The sequence below is a fragment of the Lagenorhynchus albirostris genome, chromosome 6 (assembly GCF_949774975.1).
Source record: "Lagenorhynchus albirostris chromosome 6, mLagAlb1.1, whole genome shotgun sequence".
Taxonomy (NCBI): Eukaryota; Metazoa; Chordata; class Mammalia; order Artiodactyla; family Delphinidae; genus Lagenorhynchus; species Lagenorhynchus albirostris.
Genome location: NC_083100.1, coordinates 94,092,331 through 94,112,505, shown reverse-complemented (window position 1 = coordinate 94,112,505; position 20,175 = coordinate 94,092,331). Strand labels below are relative to the sequence as shown.

At 42.6% G+C, this 20,175-nt stretch overlaps 1 protein-coding gene and 1 non-coding gene across 2 annotated transcripts in view; both read right to left on the bottom strand.

The window, feature by feature from the left end:
- Positions 1–827: 827 nt before the first annotated feature.
- The window catches only part of MAP3K19 (mitogen-activated protein kinase kinase kinase 19), a 36,960-nt gene continuing 17,612 nt past the window's right edge, over positions 828–20,175 (bottom strand). The window contains 13 exon segments of the mRNA XM_060151518.1: positions 828–894; positions 5,536–6,233; positions 6,965–7,114; positions 9,908–10,345; positions 10,347–10,450; positions 10,453–10,521; positions 10,524–10,727; positions 10,945–11,604; positions 11,607–12,043; positions 12,045–12,246; positions 12,249–12,455; positions 12,458–12,524; positions 14,192–14,235. Of these exon segments, the coding sequence (XP_060007501.1) occupies positions 828–894; positions 5,536–6,233; positions 6,965–7,114; positions 9,908–10,345; positions 10,347–10,450; positions 10,453–10,521; positions 10,524–10,727; positions 10,945–11,604; positions 11,607–12,043; positions 12,045–12,246; positions 12,249–12,455; positions 12,458–12,524; positions 14,192–14,235 (3,347 nt within the window).
- TRNAW-CCA (transfer RNA tryptophan (anticodon CCA)) lies at positions 1,502–1,574 on the bottom strand. The gene has a single exon. It is a non-coding gene; the product is annotated as a tRNA-Trp (tRNA).

Sequence of the window (20,175 nt, the reverse complement as noted above, 5' to 3'; positions counted from 1 at the left end):
AGCAGGGGTGTTCTTCCTTCAGGTGAAGTGAGCAAAAGTGCCCTGGAAAAGTTTATGTGCTCACCCAGTCTCCGCTTAACAGATCAGTGAGCTTTTATCCCACCAGCTGCCTTACTTAGGTTTAGCTGGTTCTCGATGCAGTAATTTTCTAATTCACGCTGTAAATACATGAAGACCTCAAAACACAACCAGTCACAGAGAAGGCAGACTGAGGTTTATGGAAACACCTTGAAGAGCCCAATTTCTTGTAGGTGGAGACTTCTGAGGAGTTAGGGGACCCTCTGGTAATGAAACGCCAAGGCCCTTAGCTCTTCCTGTTAATTTTGAGGCCCCTATAGTCTGCAGCGTTAAGGTTGCTGCCTAAGTAAACTGAATCTAGCGTCTTTCTACTCCTTTTACCTTCTCACCTTCCTCTACTCTCCTTTGTAAGAATTAAATAAGTGTCTACCCATCAAGCAAGAAAATACATTTTATTCTTGTTTCTACAATTTAATGACATTAAAATTGACGGGCCAAAAATAAAAGGAAATATCGTATAAAGCAAGAGAGATTGTAGTTACTGGATAATCAAAACTATAAACACTGGAATAGGTTTTCTGTTGTTAACTCTTTAAGACAATTTTCTTATGTATATGGGTAATTGTGCCTGAAGCTTGAGAAGGCTAACCTGTAACAAACTTCTCAGTTAGTGCCACTGCAGGATCTGGTTAAATTGGGTTAGATTGACTTTCCAGTAGGAAAACAAGGGTCCCTTAGCCATCATTTCCGCAATGAAGCAGTAACGGAGTAATCTATAGTGGAGCTGGGAAAGAAGTCCTGATGTATGTTCAATGACTTCTCTTCCAGAAGGAGTGCTTCAGGAGCTGGACAGCAGAAGGTCTCTCATGCTGGTCCCTAAGAAGGGGAAAAAACACATTAGAGTAAACAGCACCCAGTATCGTGCCTGCCAACTAGATTCAGTTGACTCAAAATGCCAACTTTAACAATGGAAGTACAGCCTCTGCCAGTCAAACAGATTTGGATTGAGTCCAGCCTCCAGATTTTAACTGTGTGATCTTAGGTGAGGGACTCCAACTCTTTCCTCATCAGTAAAATGGGGATAACAATAACACCTAACTCACTGGGAGAGTGTTTTTTAAAATTTTTATTGCAGTATAGTTGATTTACAATGTTGTGTTAGTTTCTGCTGTACAGCAAAGTGAATCAATTATATTCATATATCCACTCTTTTTAAAATTCTTTTCCCATGTGGGTCATAACAGATCATTGAGAAGAGTTCCCTGTACTATACATGAGGTCCTTATTAGTTATCTATTTTATATATAGTAGTGTGTATATGTCGATCCCAATTCATTGAATTTTTTTTAATAATGAATTTAAAAAAAATTTTCAAAAAAATTAAAAAAAATAAAAATAAATTTTTTTTTTTTTTTTTGGTCTGCACCGGGTCTTAGTTGCGGCACGAGGGAGCTTTTTAGTTGCAGCATGTGGAGTTCCCTAGTTCCCTGACCAGGGATCGAACCTGGGCCCCCTGCATTGGGAGCAGGGAGTCTTAGCCACTGGACCACCAGGGAAGTCCCCACTGGGAGAATGTTTAAAAATGCATATACAACTTTGAAACAGTGTCACATACTAATAATTCAAAAATTAGTACCTATTATGATTCAAAACCAGTCCCTCCTTTTCCATTGTACTTTCGCTCAATTTGTTTGGGGTATAATCTATACACAGTAAAATTCACACTTTTAGATGTACAGTTTAATGCACTTTTAGTTAGCATGAAATTTATTTTTTAAATTTAGAGATATCCAGGATTGAAAAACCTTTAAGAAGTAGACATTTAAATATGTTTTGGTGATTAATTTGAATAATTCCATTTGGGGCACCCTTGGATGAGCATAAAGGGAGGCAGTTACTTAATTAGTACTATTATGGCTTAGGTTTACTCCCCCTCAAGAAATCAAAAAGCTTTTGCCAATGAACTAGTCAATGAACTAATGAACCAGTCACTGGTTATCTGCAGTGACCTATTCCAAAGGCATTCTTTTCGTTAAACTGGCTATCTTGATCATTTTGGAAGCAGATGACCAGGTAAAAATGGAAATAAAAATAAAATACGTTAAAAAGCAAGTGACCGGGCTTCCCTGGTGGCGCAGTGGTTGAGAGTCCGCTTGCCGATGCAGGGGACACGGGTTCGTGCCCCGGTCCGGGAAGATCCCACATGCCGCGGAGCAGCTGGGCCCGTGAGCCATGGCCGCTGAGCCTGTGCGTCCGGAGCCTGTGCTCCGCGACGGGAGGGGCCCCAACAGTGAGAGGCCTGCGTACCGCAAAAAAAAAAAAAAAAGCAAGTGACCAAAAATCATTCTAAAATAAAAAACCTCTCCCCTTCTGGAGGCTCTTTCTCCTGCCTTCAAAATATGCAGAAATCTCTTTTCTCTTCAAAAAATCCTTAAATGACTACCATTTCTAGCTGCCATCCTATTTCTTCTATTCCTGCCAAATTTCTCTAAGTTGGTCAAACCTGAAGATTTCTTTTTCAACATTCACTAACCTAAATCCTTACCATTTGGCCTACTCTTCTCTATAGAAATTGCTCTTTTAAAACTAACCATGACCTTCTCCTTACCAGATTTAATGAGCTCACCCTCCTTGTCATCTCTGTAGCATTTGAAGTATTTCACTACCCCCTTTTCTCTGAAACAGTCTCTACTTAAGAGAAACTGTCCTCTTTGTTCTTCTCCCACACTGTGGCAACTCCCCTCCTTCCCTTTTTTCCAGTTGTGTACTGGACTTAATTTTATGCATATTTTGTTATCTTCTCCCATGAGCACTTTCAAAAACATTTTCCTCAGCCCTCTAATTTTTTCATGATTATAGCTACCAACCTTATGATTTTCAAATATGCACTTCCAATGTTCACTGCTTTCCTGAGCAACAATTCCACAGCTTCAAATGTTTCCTTCAACTTCCTCTGCTGTTCCTCTTTCACAACTTTCTATTACTTCTTCCATTATCCACTTTCAAAACCATGAGATCCTATCATCCTCTATCACCAAGTCCTGATTCACCTTCCTCTGAAATACTGATATATATTTTTTTAATGTTTATTTATTTAGCCTGTGCCAGGTCTTAGTTGCAGCATGTGGACTCTTAGTTGCGGCATGCATGTGGGATCTAGTTACCTGATGAGGGATCAAACCCGGGCCCCCTGCGTTGGGAGCATGGAGTCTTACCCACTGGACCACCAGGGAAGTCCCTGAAATACTGATATTTTGGAATCTTCTTTACACTCCCACTGCTTCCATCACCATCAAAACCCAAATTCTGGATTCCAGAATGGCCTCCATTCGAGATCCCTCTACTGAATCTGCTGTCTGACCTGCCTCGCCAAAGACATTTTTCTTCATGGCATTCTCTACCCCAAATCCTTTGCAGTCCTCTGGTCTTCACTGCCTATCTCAACAAAGTTAAACTCCTTGGCCTGACTTCCCAAAACTTCTGAGACCTGCCCATAGGAGTACCCCCAGCCATGCTTCTTACTGCTTCCCCAGATTGATTTCTGTTCAGTCCTTGTTCCTGATTTTTACCTGACCATCTCTACTTCTGAATCTTTAAGAGTGCCTTACCCCTTTATTTATGACTATCCACACCTCCAAGAAGTTATTGTCATAGACAACAAGCAAGATTCTAGAGTCCTTAGGGTCTCTGGCATAGAATTGCAGGCTTGCAATATGACACTCATTAGGTAAGGTGTATTAGTATTCTCCCTAAGGGTTATTAACTGTTGAGCCCTAATTACATACCCCAAGCTGTGCTAAGCAGTTTACATACACCATTTCCCTTACCCTTCACAACAATGCTGTTAATTGATTACTACTGGTGTGAGTTGTGTATTGCTTAGTTTATGAAGCAGTGGTTCAAAAGGAGAGCCAGAAAAAAATATTCCACCCTTTCTCTTTAAAGCCGTGTGTGTGTGTGTGTGTGTGTGTGTGTGTGTGTGTGTAATGAGAACTAGAAAGAAAGTGAGATAGCAAGCACTTTCTGTGGATCAATAATAGATAATTGTTCAATTCAGAACAAAGCAACTGCAGTATGTTTAAGAGCTAAGACCAATCTCCAAGACTAGTACTGGTCTATATGATATTCCTAACACCTTTATGTCCCTTTTGTGAGGCGTTTATTTTTTTGGTGGGGGGGCTGGGGGGGCAGCTCTGTGCCTGGAGCTCTGTCTGCAAAATCCATGCTGGAACGCTTACGGCATCTCTGCATGTAGGGGTGCCCAGAACTGCAACCCTGGAGTATGCGTTGCTGCCCTGGCCTATGTGATCCCCTGAAATCAACCAGGACATGCTGGGAGAGGGAGACAGTCTAAAAGAGACACACTCATCGGCAGACAGGGAGGCCTGTGGGTTCTGGAGGTTAACTGAGAAAGATAAAATTAACCCATTCAGGGAGCTGGAGGTTGCCATATATGTTTGCTGAAAGCTGGGGCACTAGAGTTTTTCATCTAGCAATAAGAAAGCATACTTCCTTGAAAGGCAAGAAATTTTGTTTGTTTCAGGCCTTCCTCATTCTGCACATGCAACTGAATTTTGAGCCTCACTAGGTGGGTGGATTTTAGGCTGTTCTACATCATCGTAGAGGCCAGGTACGTAGGCTTGAGCACCCCTACCCTACTCTTTAGCTCTCCTCCACCGTACACATACACGCATATACATATACACACTTTAACCAGAGCCATCTCTCTGCCTTTATCTTTTATTCTTTGAATTAAGATTTCATATGAGCAGAGAGTGCCTGGATAAGAAAAGTTTGAAAACCACACAAATGAGTAATCTCTAAGCTCCCTACAGTTCTAACATTTTACACAGAACTTTATTCCATAAGTACCAGGAAGCCTCAGGACAGGAGAAAACAGGCAACCTTCTGGGGCTTTTCTGCTTCCCCAAACACTACCCATTTGATGCTTGAAACACTCCAATTAGAGATTTGTTCCTTCGGCTCATAATGCTTCCTCTCGCTTTAAATGCAAGTGTTTCTGGGGAAACAATACATTAACTCTGTCAATCATCAATCAATCAGTTCCTATCATTCCCTTGATACGAATGAATTTCTCATATACTCTCCTGAGAGCTGGTTTTAGGAAGGAATGAGAACACTGGTTCCCCGAGAGGGAAGGGAGGCTAAAGCATTGGTGATGTCATTTCACCATGGCTAGTCCCTGGGAAGATGTCTCATTGGTAAATAAGTAGATCCTTAGCAATTTTTGCACACCCATTGACTTGAGGAAGTATTGTCTGGACCTGATAAGACATTTCATTGAGGCACTTCCCACTTGAAGCATTACCCCCATACCCTGGTACAACAAGGAACACAATCACCCAATATGGCCAATCATGATTCTTTTCAGCACAAAATCACTCCCTGCTTGATTTCATAACCCAAGCAGAGCTTATAATGGGCCATAAATTGCAGGGGAAACGTCAGCTGCTTGGAATCTCGGGATTTATCCTCCTCCTGCTTGCACTTTCTTACCCGGTGAGGCACACACGCATGAAGTCTGCTGCGTTTTCTGAGAAGTGTTCTGGTAAAGGAGGCATTAGCCCTCGGTGTGCGCCAATGTAAAACATGGCTGCCATCCTGTCCATGGAAGCTAGTGGGGGCTTCCCTGTGGCCATCTCAAACACAGTGCAGCCAATGCTCCAGACGTCTGACTTCCATCCATAGCCAGAGTCATTGATGATTTCCGGAGCCATCCAATACGGAGTCCCATGCATGGACTTCAGCATGTCACTGTGGGTACCATTTAAGCCAGCCCAGGCCAAACACTTGACACAGCCAAAGTCAGTCAGCTTTATTTTTCCAGTTGGCATAAGCATAATATTATTTCCTTTGGTATCTCGATGCACCACACAGTTCTCATGGAGATAAGCAACACCTTGCAGAATTTGTTTTGTATATTTACAGAACACCATCTCAGGCAATGGCCCAAAATGGTTTATAATACTAGAGATTGAGCCACCAGGAACAAACTCCATGAAAATGCTTACAACGTTCTCCTCGAAGCATGTCCCCAAATAGGCCACAGTGTTGACATGTTTCAGTGCTTTGAGCAAATCTACTTCTTCCTGCAGTTTCCTATATTCTTTTTCAGTAGTTAACTTATCAGAGGTATCCAAAGCCACCTGTTCTACAGCTATTAGCTGTCCTTGGCAAGTAAGACGACAATATACCTAGAAGCAAACCAATGCCTTATTATTAAATGTAAATGATGACACTTGTTCACAAAATGCCTCCCAAACACTTGTCTTTCTCTAAGCTGATACATCCCTACCTAAATGCAAAGTACTTAAGCAAATTGAATGTTTCACTGGAGCCAAGATGGGGATAAATAAGTAGCATAGTGAATGTGTATCATAATGGCTTGGGTTCAGTCTTCTCTTTACCAATCTGTGTAAATACTATCTAAAGTGCTGGGAATTTAGATGATCTTTTATGCAATTCACAAAATGTAAGGAACATCTTTTGTTTTTGCCACTCAGCAATGATTCTTCCAACTTCTGGTAACATAACTTGAACCGTTGAACAAAGAGACTTCTTTCCCACAGGACTTGGACCTCAGAGAATTAGAGGCTTGAAATACAATGGCCATTGTACTACCCCGTGGAGCCTGAGAACCAGAGCCAGAAGGAGACACAGAGAGGCCAGATCCCCAAGGACATTGTCTGACCCCTGAAACCAGCTGTGCCCAGAGCCAGTCCTACTTCAAATCCTTCAGTTACATAAAGCTGTGGACATCCTTTTCCTCAAGCCAATTTAGGCTGGGTTTCCTATTACTTCCAACTGAAAGAGTTCTAAGTAAAAGAGTATACGGGGTGGGGAGGGCACTCAGGAAGATTAGGGAAGAGGGAGGAGTCGAGCAGGAGTGGAGACTTTATTTCAACATGTTTCGTGTTTCACTTACTGTGCCGCAGGCTCCCTTCCCAAGGGTCTCACCCTTGGTCCACAGGATAGGTTCTTCATACTTTAAACTGTTTTCAGAAAATGTCTTCTTTTCATGTGAGTTGAAAAATCTCTCCTCTTTGTCACATACCCCAAAGCCATTACTGTATCTCTGGGAGAATGAGACACAAAGAAAAGTCATCATTACATTCTGAGACCTTGGGATGGAGAGAAAGGGTGGAGAGTAAGGTCTTCCTTTCTTCTAATTTAGGACCAACCAGAGAAGGCCAAATATGCACCCCTCACCAATCCCGTGGGAGGCGCCTTCTAGTTAGCCCACCTACAGCTTCCCCAGGACAAGAGCCTCCAATCAGGGCACACCTGAAGCCTTTTTTCCACTAGAAAGCTTTCCTACTCCTTGCCTGCTTTTGAGTCTCGGCCAAACACAAGTGATGGAGGTTGACTCCTTTGCTATAGTGAGCTCTGAATAAACAACCTTTGTTCTATTTCCACAACATACGCATACACTCAAATATACACATAGGTAGGCACATATGCCTACACTTCCATACACATACACATTTACACACAAATATACATACAGATAGATACTGTCTCTCTTACACATACACGCACATACATTCACCCATGCACAGCCATGCAAGCAAGTCTAATGGTCAAGACCAGCTGCAGTAGACTAAACATCCTTGGTCCTCTAGACCCTTGCTACTCAAAGGAGAACCTACAGACCAGCTGTTAGACTTTCAGAATCTCAGGCCTCAGACATACCAAATCAGTGTCTACATTTCAGCATGACCCTCAAGAGATGTGCATCCACAGTAGACTTTGAAAGGCCTTCCCCTGGAAGTCAGGAAACAAGTATATTTCTGTAGAGCTTAGACCATGTTTACCAATTGTTTGATTAGGACCAAAACTACTTTGTCTTGATCTCCTCTATGAGTTCTTAAAAATAAATGATGATGGTGATGTAGAGGCACGGTGACGGTCCTTAAGAATAAGACAGGGCTTCCCTGGTGGCACAGTGGTTGAGAATCTGCCTGCCAATGCAGGGGACACGGGTTCGAGCCCCGGTCTGGGAGGATCCCACATGCCGCGGAGTAACTGGGCCCGTGAGCCACAACTACTGAGCCTGCGCATCTGGAACCTGTGCTCTGCAGCAAGAGACGCCATGACAGTGAGAGGCCTGCGCACCACGAAGAAGAGTGGGCCCCGCTCGCCGCAACTAGAGAAAGCCCACGTGCAGCAACGAAGACCCAACACAGCCAAATAAATAAATAAAATTTATTTAAAAAAAAAGAATAAGACATTGCACAGGATTTCCTTCCTCAGGAATGAGCACGGGTGCCTCCTGAGGGCCATTTGGGTTCCTCCTCCCCAGCCTCTCATGTTTCTAGCCAAACTGAAATTTAAGGATTGCTTAGAGATGAAAAGATCACAAAAGGTCAGCTTTTGACTCTGTGATTGCAGGGTAGGGTTATGGGCTGATTGTATTTACTAGCTTGTTAGCTTTTCTTGAAAGTGAAATGGCAGGCTGGTGGACCCATCTCAGACACACAGGCATGCACACACGTACCCCCAACTCCCAGCCAAGCCTGGCAGCCTCTGTGACTCACTGCCCACGTCCCAGCCAAGACCAGGCTCACCATGAGGGTGAAGCTGGCCTTTTACAACCAGGAATATTCCCATTGTGTAGTAATTAAGAGTGTGGGCACTCACTACCTGCGTGCCTTTCTAAACCTCAGTTTCCTCATCTGCAAAATGGGGACTTGTTATTACCTTTAGTATTGATCTCATGGAGCTGTTATGAAGTATAGAAAGGAGACAGTATGATGTGTCTCACTCATATGTGGTAAGTTCTCAGTAAGCTTAGCTATGGTATAATTATTTACCTTGTGTATTCTTCTGATCAGTTATTTAAAATAATGATTCCTGATCCTGAAAGAGTGTGATATAACCTGAGTTAGTGTACAGTAAATAATGTTTCAGCTAAACCTACTGTTTGTCTTTAAAATTTAGTAGAACAGGGGCTTCCCTGGTAGGGCAGTGGTTGAGAGTCCACCTGCCGATACAGGGGACATGGGTTCGTGCCCTGGTCTGGGAAGATCCCACATGCCGCGGAGCGGCTGGGCCCGTGAGCCATGGCCGCCAAGCCTGCGCGTCCGGAGCCTGTGCGCCGCAACAGAGAGAGGCCCGCGTACCGAAAAAAAAAAAAATTTAGTAGAACAGGAGGCTCATATACTTCAGTGAGAACTAAAACAAACGTAACCTTACTACCTGTTGATATTCTTCTCACCGCCCCACTCCAGTGCCAAACAAATTTTTAAAAAATGTGTTCAGGATAGTTGTTTATGCTTCCCTGAGAGCAATGGCTAAGTCTTGTACCCGACCATGTCTTCAGTTCTTATCCCAATAACACAGGAGGCATCAATAATATTTTTGTGTTAAAGTAAACCATTTGGGAACAAATGCTCAGGTGCAGGGAATCTTTGAGAAATGAGCTTTTCATGTTTTCATATGGTCTTTTGGAACTAGATGGTGAGCTACTTCGGGGGCTGTGTTAATTTCTTTCTATCTCACACACCACTTAGAGTAATGCTTTACCCATAATTACCTCCCTGCTGTTACTTGTTGATTGAAAACATCATCACTGAATATAATATCTACCTATTTCAATAAGTAGCTTTGCTATATTAATGTAACCAAAGTGATTCCATTGCAGTGTCAGGCTAGCTAAATTCTAGAAGTAAGTCAACATAATGAAAATGTCTTAGCACGAGAGTCAGGGGACCTGGATTCCAAACTTGCAACCAAACAATGAGATCTTGATGAAACTATTTAATTGTTTAGGGTTACTGATTCCTCATTTGAAAATAAGGGGTTTGAAACAGATTGTCTCTGAGATCCCTTCCCGCCCCAATGAATCTCTGATTGTAATTATACCCACCTGTATTTTGACAGTTGTCTCTCCGCCTAATTCTTGCATGGTATTTCCTCTCTTACTGAGGGCAAGATTTCGGCTTTCAGGATCTGTTTCATCTGCCATTATTTGGCAAGAGTTGTCATCTTTCTCATCAAGAGCTAGTAGTTCTGCAGCTAGACAACCTAACAGTTCATCTGGAGATTCTTCATTCTTTACAGGGTCTAGAATTTCTTGGGAAATTGAATCTGCATCATTTAAAGTTTTTCCAAATGTTTGACATGGAATTGACTTATTAGCCAAACTATCATGATCCAAAGAATGTGTCCAATGTTGATATGCTTGAGAAGATGCACTTTCTTGTTTCTCTTGGAAAGAGAAACTCATAAGTGTTTTAGACTTATCTGAAACACTATCAAACTCTACATCGTTAGTTAAAATTTGATTGGCAATTAGTTTCACCAGGAGATACTACAGTCTGCTTTTCTTGCAGTACATGCTTGCTGGAACTCTTCTCACTGGGCAGTGCCCAGCTGTTTTCTGAAAGGACAAATGGGGTTTGGTGATTTGCTCTTCGAGTTCGTGCAGATCTCTGAGACTCGTGGCAAGTATCTGATTGCTCGAAATGTCTCCTTCGTCAAGACTTCCTCCACAATGGACAAATCTGAGACAGGAAGGAATTCATTCTGTTCGGTGGACTGCTTATGAGTCTGAACCATGTTCATGGGCAGAGCTTCATCTTTGGAAGATAGAAAATCATTTCCTGAAGATTTTATCTGCTATTCTGGTTTTGAAATACCATCACCATTTTCAGTGTCATTGCTACTTACAGGCTGGCAACGCTTTTCTTTTTTTTCTTTTTTTTTTTGCTGTACGCGGGCCTCTCACTCCCGGGGCCCCTCCCGTTGCGGAGCACAGGCTCCGGACACGCAGGCTCAGCGGCCATGGCTCACGGGCCCAGCCGCCCCGCGGCATGTGGGATCCTCTCGGACCGGGGCACGAACCCGCGTCCCCTGCATCGGCAGGCGGACTCTCAACCACTGCGCCACCAGGAAAGCCCCAACGCTTTTCTTTAGAAATTAAACTTTTGTGCTTTTGTTTAATGCCAAGAGAAGACTTTGGGGGTTTAATATGTGGTCTTTTCTGAGAGAGTCTGGTTCGGCTCTTGCTGGTCCTCTCGCTGTGTGAAGATCGACATTTATTGGTGATACATCTGCCCGATGGAGCTGAACATATCTCTCGGAAATATTTGTTTTCATGCTGTTCAGCCTCTCGCATCTGACGATAAATAGGAGTCCTGAACGTTTCGTAGATTCCACGTCCATTTGCAGTTGAACTGATTTCTTTGAACATGTCACTGTACTTCAGATCTAAGTAATTTAGTCTTGGCTCTGTTGGTTGAGCAGAGAGAGGAACAGAAGACGTTTTTATTCCTGGATTTTTACAGATGCAAGGGAATGATTGCTTTTTAGGTTTCAAAGCCCGGTAAGTGGATTGCTTGTTTTCTATCTGTGGCATTCTCTTTTGAAACTTGGGTGATTGCCGAGGTCTGGGGTCCACAAGCCCCAGAGCAGGAAAAACTTGAGTTTTTATGCTGGTTTTGTGCATGGTAGGCTTCATGGAACTTTGAATGGAAACCATGAAATTCTGAGGTGTCCTGTTACTGGCCTTGGTCTTTGAATCCAACTTATTTCTATGGGTTTTCATTTTATGCCTGTCGTTTCTTGGTCTGCAAGTATGTGGAAGCTACTGTTGTTATGAAGGATGCCCTTTCTTTTTTGGAGGCTTGGTTTAGTTATTGCTGGTTCCTTGGGAGTTTCATCTCCAGGGAAAGTGATGTGGATAAGAGGCACCATCCTGTTCATTTCTGGTTTGGTTGCCTCTGCTACTGATATTTTTATGTTTGTCTCCATGCTTCTGTGATCTTCTGGGAGCTTTTCAATGGGGTCATGAGGAACTATATTGGACAAACTTTTAAGAACAGTATACTCTTCTGAAATACGATTTGGCTCAATTACTTCCCCTTTATGTGCTGAAGCAGTTTTTGAATCCGCTTTATCATTTCTAGTCCCTTCATCCTGGCTTAGAGTTATTTCTGAATGCAGGGCTTCTTGGAACTTGACTGGTTTGATATACCCAGCTTCTGAATCTTGTTCATAGTGTCTTTCCTGATGAAAGAGATTGAGTGTTCTCTTCTGCTCTTCTCACTTCAGCACCATGGCAGTCAATATCCATTTCCCTATCTGTAGGAAAATTGCCTTCCTTGAAATTCTCAAAGGACACCAAAGACTGTCCTTTTTCAAAGTGAGAGATTTCAGTGTTGACACATCACTCTGTTTCCTTGGATTTCCTACTCTCCTGTCTCCAGGTGTTGGATGGTGAGCCTTCCAAAAAGAGCACATGTTTCTGGACCAGATAGAGCTATCAAACGACCTGAGAGTCTGATCCTCTAACACCTTGAATGGTGTTTCCTTCTGCTTGTTTGATGGTCTAAACTCATCAGATCGACTAACAGGCTCTGAGAGCTTAGGTATGAAAGATATGAGGCTTGGAATATTTCTCTCTCTTTCTGATCCTTATGATTTGGGGGTATAGTAAGAAGACAGGATCTCACAGGCAAGGGTGACAATGGTGGCTGAGGGAACTAAAAGGAAAGAGAAAAAGAATGAATGCAGAAACACATACGCATATTATATTAATAAAGTAATCTGAAGAAATTTCAAGATTCTCTTTAGGAAGTCCTTTAAAGTACAAAGTTATCCTGGAGATCACAGTTTTAAAAACTAAAATCTTATGCCTGGTGTTTTTTAAGAACCAAGGTAAGACAATACTTTTAAAAACCAATGTTAACATATGTAAAGATTCATGGTTATATGTTTAAAATAAAGGCCCTACATTGTAAACAATAGAACTTTTAAGTTTTTTAAAACTTCTATTCTCTTTTCTGTTTACTTTCTGTTTTATTTCATTCTCTTTTCTGTTTACTTTCCATAGAATTGATCTAAGATTTTTAAAATTCCCCCTTAGAAGAGCTTAAAATTGCTGTTACATTTACTGTAATAGTGATCGTTAGGTTGCAAACCAACCCAGAATTTGTATTCAGAACACAACTGTTCCTCATTATTTGGCTGAATTGTTTTGTTTAGAGTGGCTTATAAACGTGTCTCACTATACACTTGAGAGTTAGCTCCCTAAATGGGTTTTAATTCTCCTTGGCCCTCCAACTATTTTCAAATTAAGCAAGTTTATATTATTATCAACCTCTAGAGGTCAGTGTAACCCAATATATAATATTCAGCTTTTTGGTTGGTTAAGCTGTAAGCTCTAACTTTACAGTTTTCACTGTGGCCTTCCCCCCCCACCCCACCCTCCGGGTATAGAGATTTGATAACTAATTATATCAGAATATTTATAGGCATAGATCACGAGTGGTAATTGAGAGCTTTATGTTTAATTTTCATTCTGTTGCCACCTGTGTGTAAGAAGACAGGAAAAGGAAACTGACACTAGAAACAGGCATTAGAAACAGGTGAGATGCAGTATAATCCCCTAGTTTCATTACCTAGATGACTTTCTTCCATCTCTCAAAATACAGATTCTCCCAGTGCTTAAACACCTCTGCAGTAACAGCCGTTATTTCATTTATTTACTTTTGAGGCCAATGAAGTCCTTTTTTCAACACTATGCAGTACCTATGCATTTTCTCAAAGGCTCATAGAATACAGAAGAGTCAGTTGAGAGAATTGCAAGGTTCTTTCCAAACGCTTTACTTACAAATGAGACAACTAGGAAACTCTTTCTACCAATGGAAAAAGAATTACCTCATTTCTCAATATGTTAAAAGAAGAAAAATTAAATATGTCCAAAAGAGCTACTCACTTCATTATGTGGACAACAGGAAACACCCCAGAAAAGAAATATATGTGTCAAGATATAATTTTCCCAGAAATTAGCTCCTCTGTAAACTGTATGTGAGTTGTGGTTTTTCCAAGATATATACTGAGGATTTGGGCTCTGAGTTTATTTTTGTTTTTTTTTTGCGGTATGTGGGCCTCACCGATGTGGCCTCTCCTCTTGCGGAGCACAGGCTCCGGATGCGCAGGCTCAGCGGCCATGGCTCACGGGCCCAGCTGCTCCGCGGCATGTGGGATCTTCCCGGACCGGGGCACGAACCCGTGCCTGCATCGGCAGGCAGACTCTAAACCACTGTGCTGCCAGGGAAGCCCTGGGCTCTGAGTTCTTTGATAGGATTTGTCTCTAACAAGATGCTTTGGTTAATCCTTAAGTCAAAAATGCTCACACTACTCTTACCTCAATTCTCTGGCTACTATACTTCATATTAGAAGAGGAAAACACTGTAACAAGAAAAATTATTATTTTTCATAAGTTTTTTTTAAAAAAAGATAAATTTATTTATATATTTATTTCTGGCTGTGTTGGGTCTTCCTTGCTTTCTTCCTTTCTCTAGTTGTGGTGAGCAGGGGCTACTCTTTGTTGCAGTGCTCAGGCTTCTCATTGCAGTGGCTTCTCTTGTTGCGGAGCACGGGCTCTAGGAGCGCAGGCTTCAGTAGTTGTGACACATGGGCTCAATAGTTGTGGTGCACAGGCTTAGTTGCTCCGCAGCATGTGGGATCTTCCAGGACCAGGGCTCGAACCCATGTCTGCTGCATTGGCAGGCGATTCTTAACCACTGCGCCACCAGGGAAGTCCCCAAAATTATTATTATTATTATCAGATATTCTTAGTAGTAGAGTGAACACAGTCGGCCTTAAGCCAGGCGATGGCGATGGAGTGATTTTGGTGCTGAGGTTTGAGTAAATGTTGTCAAAATGAAGAATTTTTCCAGGTGTAATCCACATGGCAGTGGGTACAGAATGATTACACAAAACTACTGCCACTGAAGAGGGTTGTTGTTTTATATACAATGTTGTTTTTTATATATATCTATGTTATATATATGTATATATCTCTGTTTTATATTTATTACATTTGCGTATATATAGTGATATTTATTTATTTTTATTTATATTCCTTTTGGAAGCACATGGCCTCTGGATCAGAAAGCAGAGCACTTATCACCCACAGGGCATCCTAGTGCCAGTTCCCTGCAGCCCAATTTCCCACAGGTTGACACAAATGAGAACCAGGTGCTTACCTGCACCGGTAGTGAGGCTGCACCGTAGGAGGAGACCCTGAAATTATGAGACTCAGAGCTTATGTATAGAGTTCTGGCAGTTCAACCCATCTTCCCCTTCTGAGAAAGAGAGACCTTCACTATGAAATGTAAGCAAGTGTCTCCAGGAGAAGGGGGAAATGTGCCTCTGGGTTTTGTCTGTTTGTTTTTTACCCTATTAAGTAAGTAAACAGCTCTTGGCAAAGCCAGCTTCAGTCTTTCTGGAGCAATAGCTTATCTCTAACTTCCAAGGCATGTTTGCCATTCAGTCATCTTTCAACCTAGTCTCCTAGTGCTTTTTGCTCAGAAAACCCAGACTTCGCAGAAATGTGAGAGTATTTATGTATAATTGTCTCCCATCCGTTGTTCGAACTCAAACATGGGATAGATCATAAATTCTGAAGGAGTGCGGGGAAGGGCGAGATGAGATTTACTAGGTAGGGTAAAACCCAGACGCTGTTTTCTTCTTACCAAAACATCAGAATGTTTTGGTAAGTGGGGTAAACCACTTTGGTAAGTGGGGTAAACCCCACTCACCATCATGGGTTAAAGCTGAAGCCAAAAGCTCCAATGTGTTCAGGGTCAAAGTAGGCACATAAATGAATGAAGTGGGGTAAGTAGGGACAGTGGTGAACTGAAATTATGTGCCCCAATTACAGGGATATCCATTCCCCAGTTCTAGTTGGTGTTGTCCATTCCAGATGGGTAGTCCAGCACTGCTGGATCTTCCAATTGCCAAGAGAAGCCAGAGAGCTGGAGACTTTATGTGAAATCTCCTTCCCATCCCTTTTTAAAATACTTTGAAGGCCGAACAAAATATGCCTGTAGGTCCTTTTTGGCCACAGGCTGCCATTTTGAAATTTCACTTAACAAGACCTCTCTGAGATGTACCACAGGTAGAAGCCATTCTCAGGTGAAAAATGGTCACCTAAGAAGAGGATTCCAATAGGAGGGGGATGCGGGCATTCCCCTTAGCCACAGCTGGCCAGAGCACCACCCCAATTCTTTTTTTTTTTTTTTCTTTGCGGTAGGCGGGCCTCTCACTGTTGTGGCCTCTCCCGTTGCGGAGCACAGGCTCCGGACACGCAGGTTCAGCGGCCATGGCTCATGGGCCCAGCCACTCTGTGGCATGTGGGATCCTCCCGGACTGGGGCATGAACCCGTGTCCCCTGAATCGGCAGGCGGACTCTCAACCACTGCGCCACCAGGGAAGCCCCACCCCAATTCTTTATCCATTTATTTAACCAATATTCACTGAGTGCCTACTGAGTAGCCAACACTGTCCCAGAAGATGGCAATATAATTGTGAACAACAAAGACAAAATTCTTGCCCTCATTGAGGTTGTATGCTAGAGGTTGAGATTTTCTGTTGAAAAGATATTACAAGTTAATACTAGAAATATAACTGAATATGATTTATAGTTGGGTGCTTATGTATAACACCCTGAGTTTAAAAAAATCAGGTATTATAAATATTTAGATGAGTAATGTCCAGTATTGATAAGGAATGATGTGAGATATAAAGGCACTCTTAAGCATTTCTGGTGAGAATGTAGAGGTAAGATCTTTCCAGTAGGTAATGTGGTAATATATATTGAAAGCCTTTTTAAATGTGTATAGAATTCCAGTTAAAAGATTGTACAAGCTTTTCTCCACTCTCTCCACAAACCTCACTAAAATGATGGTAGACTAATTTTTTAAAAAGGTAAAGAAGGGAATTCCCTGACAGTCCAGTGGTTAAGACTCAGTGCTTTCACTGCCAGGGCCCGACTTCGATCCCTGGTCTGGGAACTAAGATCCCACAAGCCATGCAGCCAAACAAAAAAAATAAAAAATAAAAGGTAAAGAAAAAGAACAGCAAAAACCTAGAGGGTAAAATCACACATGCACGACATCAACAAAATTTTGGAAGGTGAAAACTGTATGGATGAACTTCCTTGGTGGCGTAGTGGTTGAGAATCCGCCTGCCGATGCAGGGGACACTGGTTCGAGCCCTGGTCTGGGAAGATCCCACATGCCGTGGAGCAACTAAGCCCATGCACCACAACTACTGAACCTGTACTCTAAAGCCCACAAGCCACAGCTACTGAGCCCGCGTGCCACAACTACTGAAGCCCGTGCGCCTAGAGCCCATGCTCCGCAACAAGAGAAGCCACCGCAAGGAGAAGCCCGTGCACCGCAACGAAGAGTAGCCCCTGCTCACCACAACTAGAGACAGCCCACACGCAGCAACGAAGACCCGACACAACCATAAATAAATAAATTTATTTTTTAAGAAAACTGTATGGGCTTCCCTGGTGGCGCAGTGGTTGAGAGTCCGCCTGCCGATGCAGGGGACATGGGTTCGTGCCCCGGTCCGGGAGGGTCCCACATGCTGCGGAGTGGCTGGGCCCGTGAGCCGTGGCCGCTGAGCCTGTGCGTCTGGAGCCTGTGCTCCGTGATGGGAGAGGCCCCAATAGTGAGAGGCCCGTGTACCGCAAAAAAAAAAAAAAAAAACTGTATGGATGAATAATAACCAGTTTAGTAGTCAGCTTTCTCTGTTCTGCTCACTGCCTGCAGAGGGTAGAACTCAACAAGAAATAATAACCCCAGAAAGGAGCAGGAATTAAAGATACCAGGTACCTCTGAAGGTGGGGTTGCAGGTGAGTCTGAAACAAAGGGTTGCTTCAAACTCTGTACAAGGAGTTGGTTCCAGATTCCCTGTCCTGTGTCCTGCCCCACTTGTCAGGGGTTGCTCTTCTCCATTCCTGGCTGGAAGTTTATTCTCTGAAGAGCTTGAAACAAAGATGCGAAGGAGCTAGGTACAGCTGAGAGCAGAAAAGGGGTGCTGGACTGAAAGTGTGAGGATAAATGAAAGCCTCCACATTGACATGTGAAGCTCCAGCCTTATAACCTACAGGCAGGAGCTTGGATTCTCCTTCTCTCGGGCAAACTAGCTGAGAGAAAAGCCTACCTACGCATCCTGACACTAGGGGAATCCGTCACCCAACCACCAGGTCTCTGTCCACTCCACAAGCCCCCTCGAGCCTCTGGCACTTTTTAGTCTCCCCCTCTTAAATACAAATAATCGCCAAGGATCAACTGATATATGGGAATAGCCTCTAACAATGAAAATACACAGAACAAAACAGAAAGAAAGAAGAGAGCTCAGAGGAAATAGAGACAATGAAAAACTACCGTTAATATCATTCATGTACCTTCTTCAGGAAGCTACAGGAAAATTTACCTTCCTAAAGTGAATGCATTAATCAAGAGAGAGGAAACCGTGTACCCAGTACACAGGGGTTCAACACAGTGGGTAGCCAAGGGCATTTCCAGGATAATGGTGAGGAACTCCCAAAAAGACAGCTGGTCAGGAGGTGCAAAGACCAAGTAACACAGAGTGAAACAGGAGGGCAGAGCATTCCAGGAGCAACGTCTTAGAAAACAAAAGAAACCAATGGATTACCTGGTGTGCAGTTGCTGTATTGAGGTGCGTTTCACAGGTCCATCAGACAGGATGGGGATGAATTAGTGACAGATATACAGAAAGAAAGCAAATGGTGAAATGAGACGAGTATTAAAGCTGGGATAAATAGAATGTCTCAAAAGAAAAGCAATGTAATCATAGCACACCCTGGGGCTCAGCTGTGAATGGTATTTTACCTAGTCATAATAAGGGAGACATTGAATATTAACTTTTTTAAAGCACAAAGATTTCGAAGGTTGCCTGTGTGTGTACAGAGTAATATAAAATTGTTAAACCCTAATAGATAATGCCTAAATTAAGCAATCAAGCAATGTAGTTATAAACATGTTATTTAGAAAAGTGGAATTACATTCTAGAAGAAACTGTCTTGAAACAGTATTTGTACTTCTTATTTCCTTTTATTTTTGCTCACCTGTCTTTTCTGAATTTTTCTTAATCGACGTATATATTGATTGTCTAAAATTTAAGATTGCATTTAAACAAAAATATTTTTAAAAAGGGAACAAACACCAGCCTGGTAAACCCAGCTGACTTCTTCAGACAAGATCGTAACACCAATGGAGCAGATCCCATCACAGAATACCGACCTAACCCAGTTTGTTCTTGTTTGAATGTGCTACTTTTATTACGTCTTCAAGACTTTCTGTGGTTTGGCCAGGAGAAGAGGATATTTCCATGATGTCCAATTCAATCTCTCCATCCATCCTTCCTCCAGTTTGTACCTGAACCAACTGCTCTCCCTTTTCTCTAAATTCACCTCCACCACAAGACTAAATGTTTCTCCTTTTTTTCCCTCATAACTAAAGTGGGGCTCAAATGGGCTATGTGAGCTCTGAACACACATGACATAGTGCTTAAGCACGTTGGCTTCAAAGACAGGGGGTCCAGGTTTGAACCCAGCCTCTGTAACCCCTTAGTTAATGTGACCTGGGCATGCACTTAACCTTCTAAGGCTCACTTTCCTCATTTCTAAAACAAGCATGCTAATATCACCTATATCAGTGAATATTTGTGCCTTGCGGTAATAGGCACTCAATAAATGGTGACTGCCATTGTTATTAATTCAATATACATTTTAAAATAGTTATGTGTCAGATCTGGAGCGAGGTGTGCAGAGGTGCGATGGTTTTTGCCTTTGTCATCTGATGAAGACCAGCACAAAAAAAGACAGTGACAATTCAGCATGATGGGTGTTATGTTGCAGACAAGGTCAGGATCCTATGGGAGTCCAAAGGCCTGGCGACTCCCCCAGTCTTGGAGACATTCAGGAAGACTTCCCATAGGAGGGGGTTTCTAAGGGGAGAGCTGAAGGATGGCTTAATGTTCCGGCAGAGAAAAACAACATGTGCAAATATTCACATATTTGTTCTGGGAACAGAAGGCGTTTGGTTATGCTTATGTTTAGCACCTGCTGAGGAAGAGTGGCAAGAGAGGAGGCCGAAGAGAGGCTGTAGACAACTGGGAGTGAGATTTCTGGATTTCAAGGAACAAGACCCTGGGTCTACGTCACAGTCCAGACCTGATGTTAACACTTTTATACACAGCCTATCGAAACTCGGCTTCACCATCAAGTTAAATGAAATCAGCCAGACAGAAAAGGACAAATGTTGTATGATTTCACTTATATGAGGGACATAGAATAGTCAAATTCAT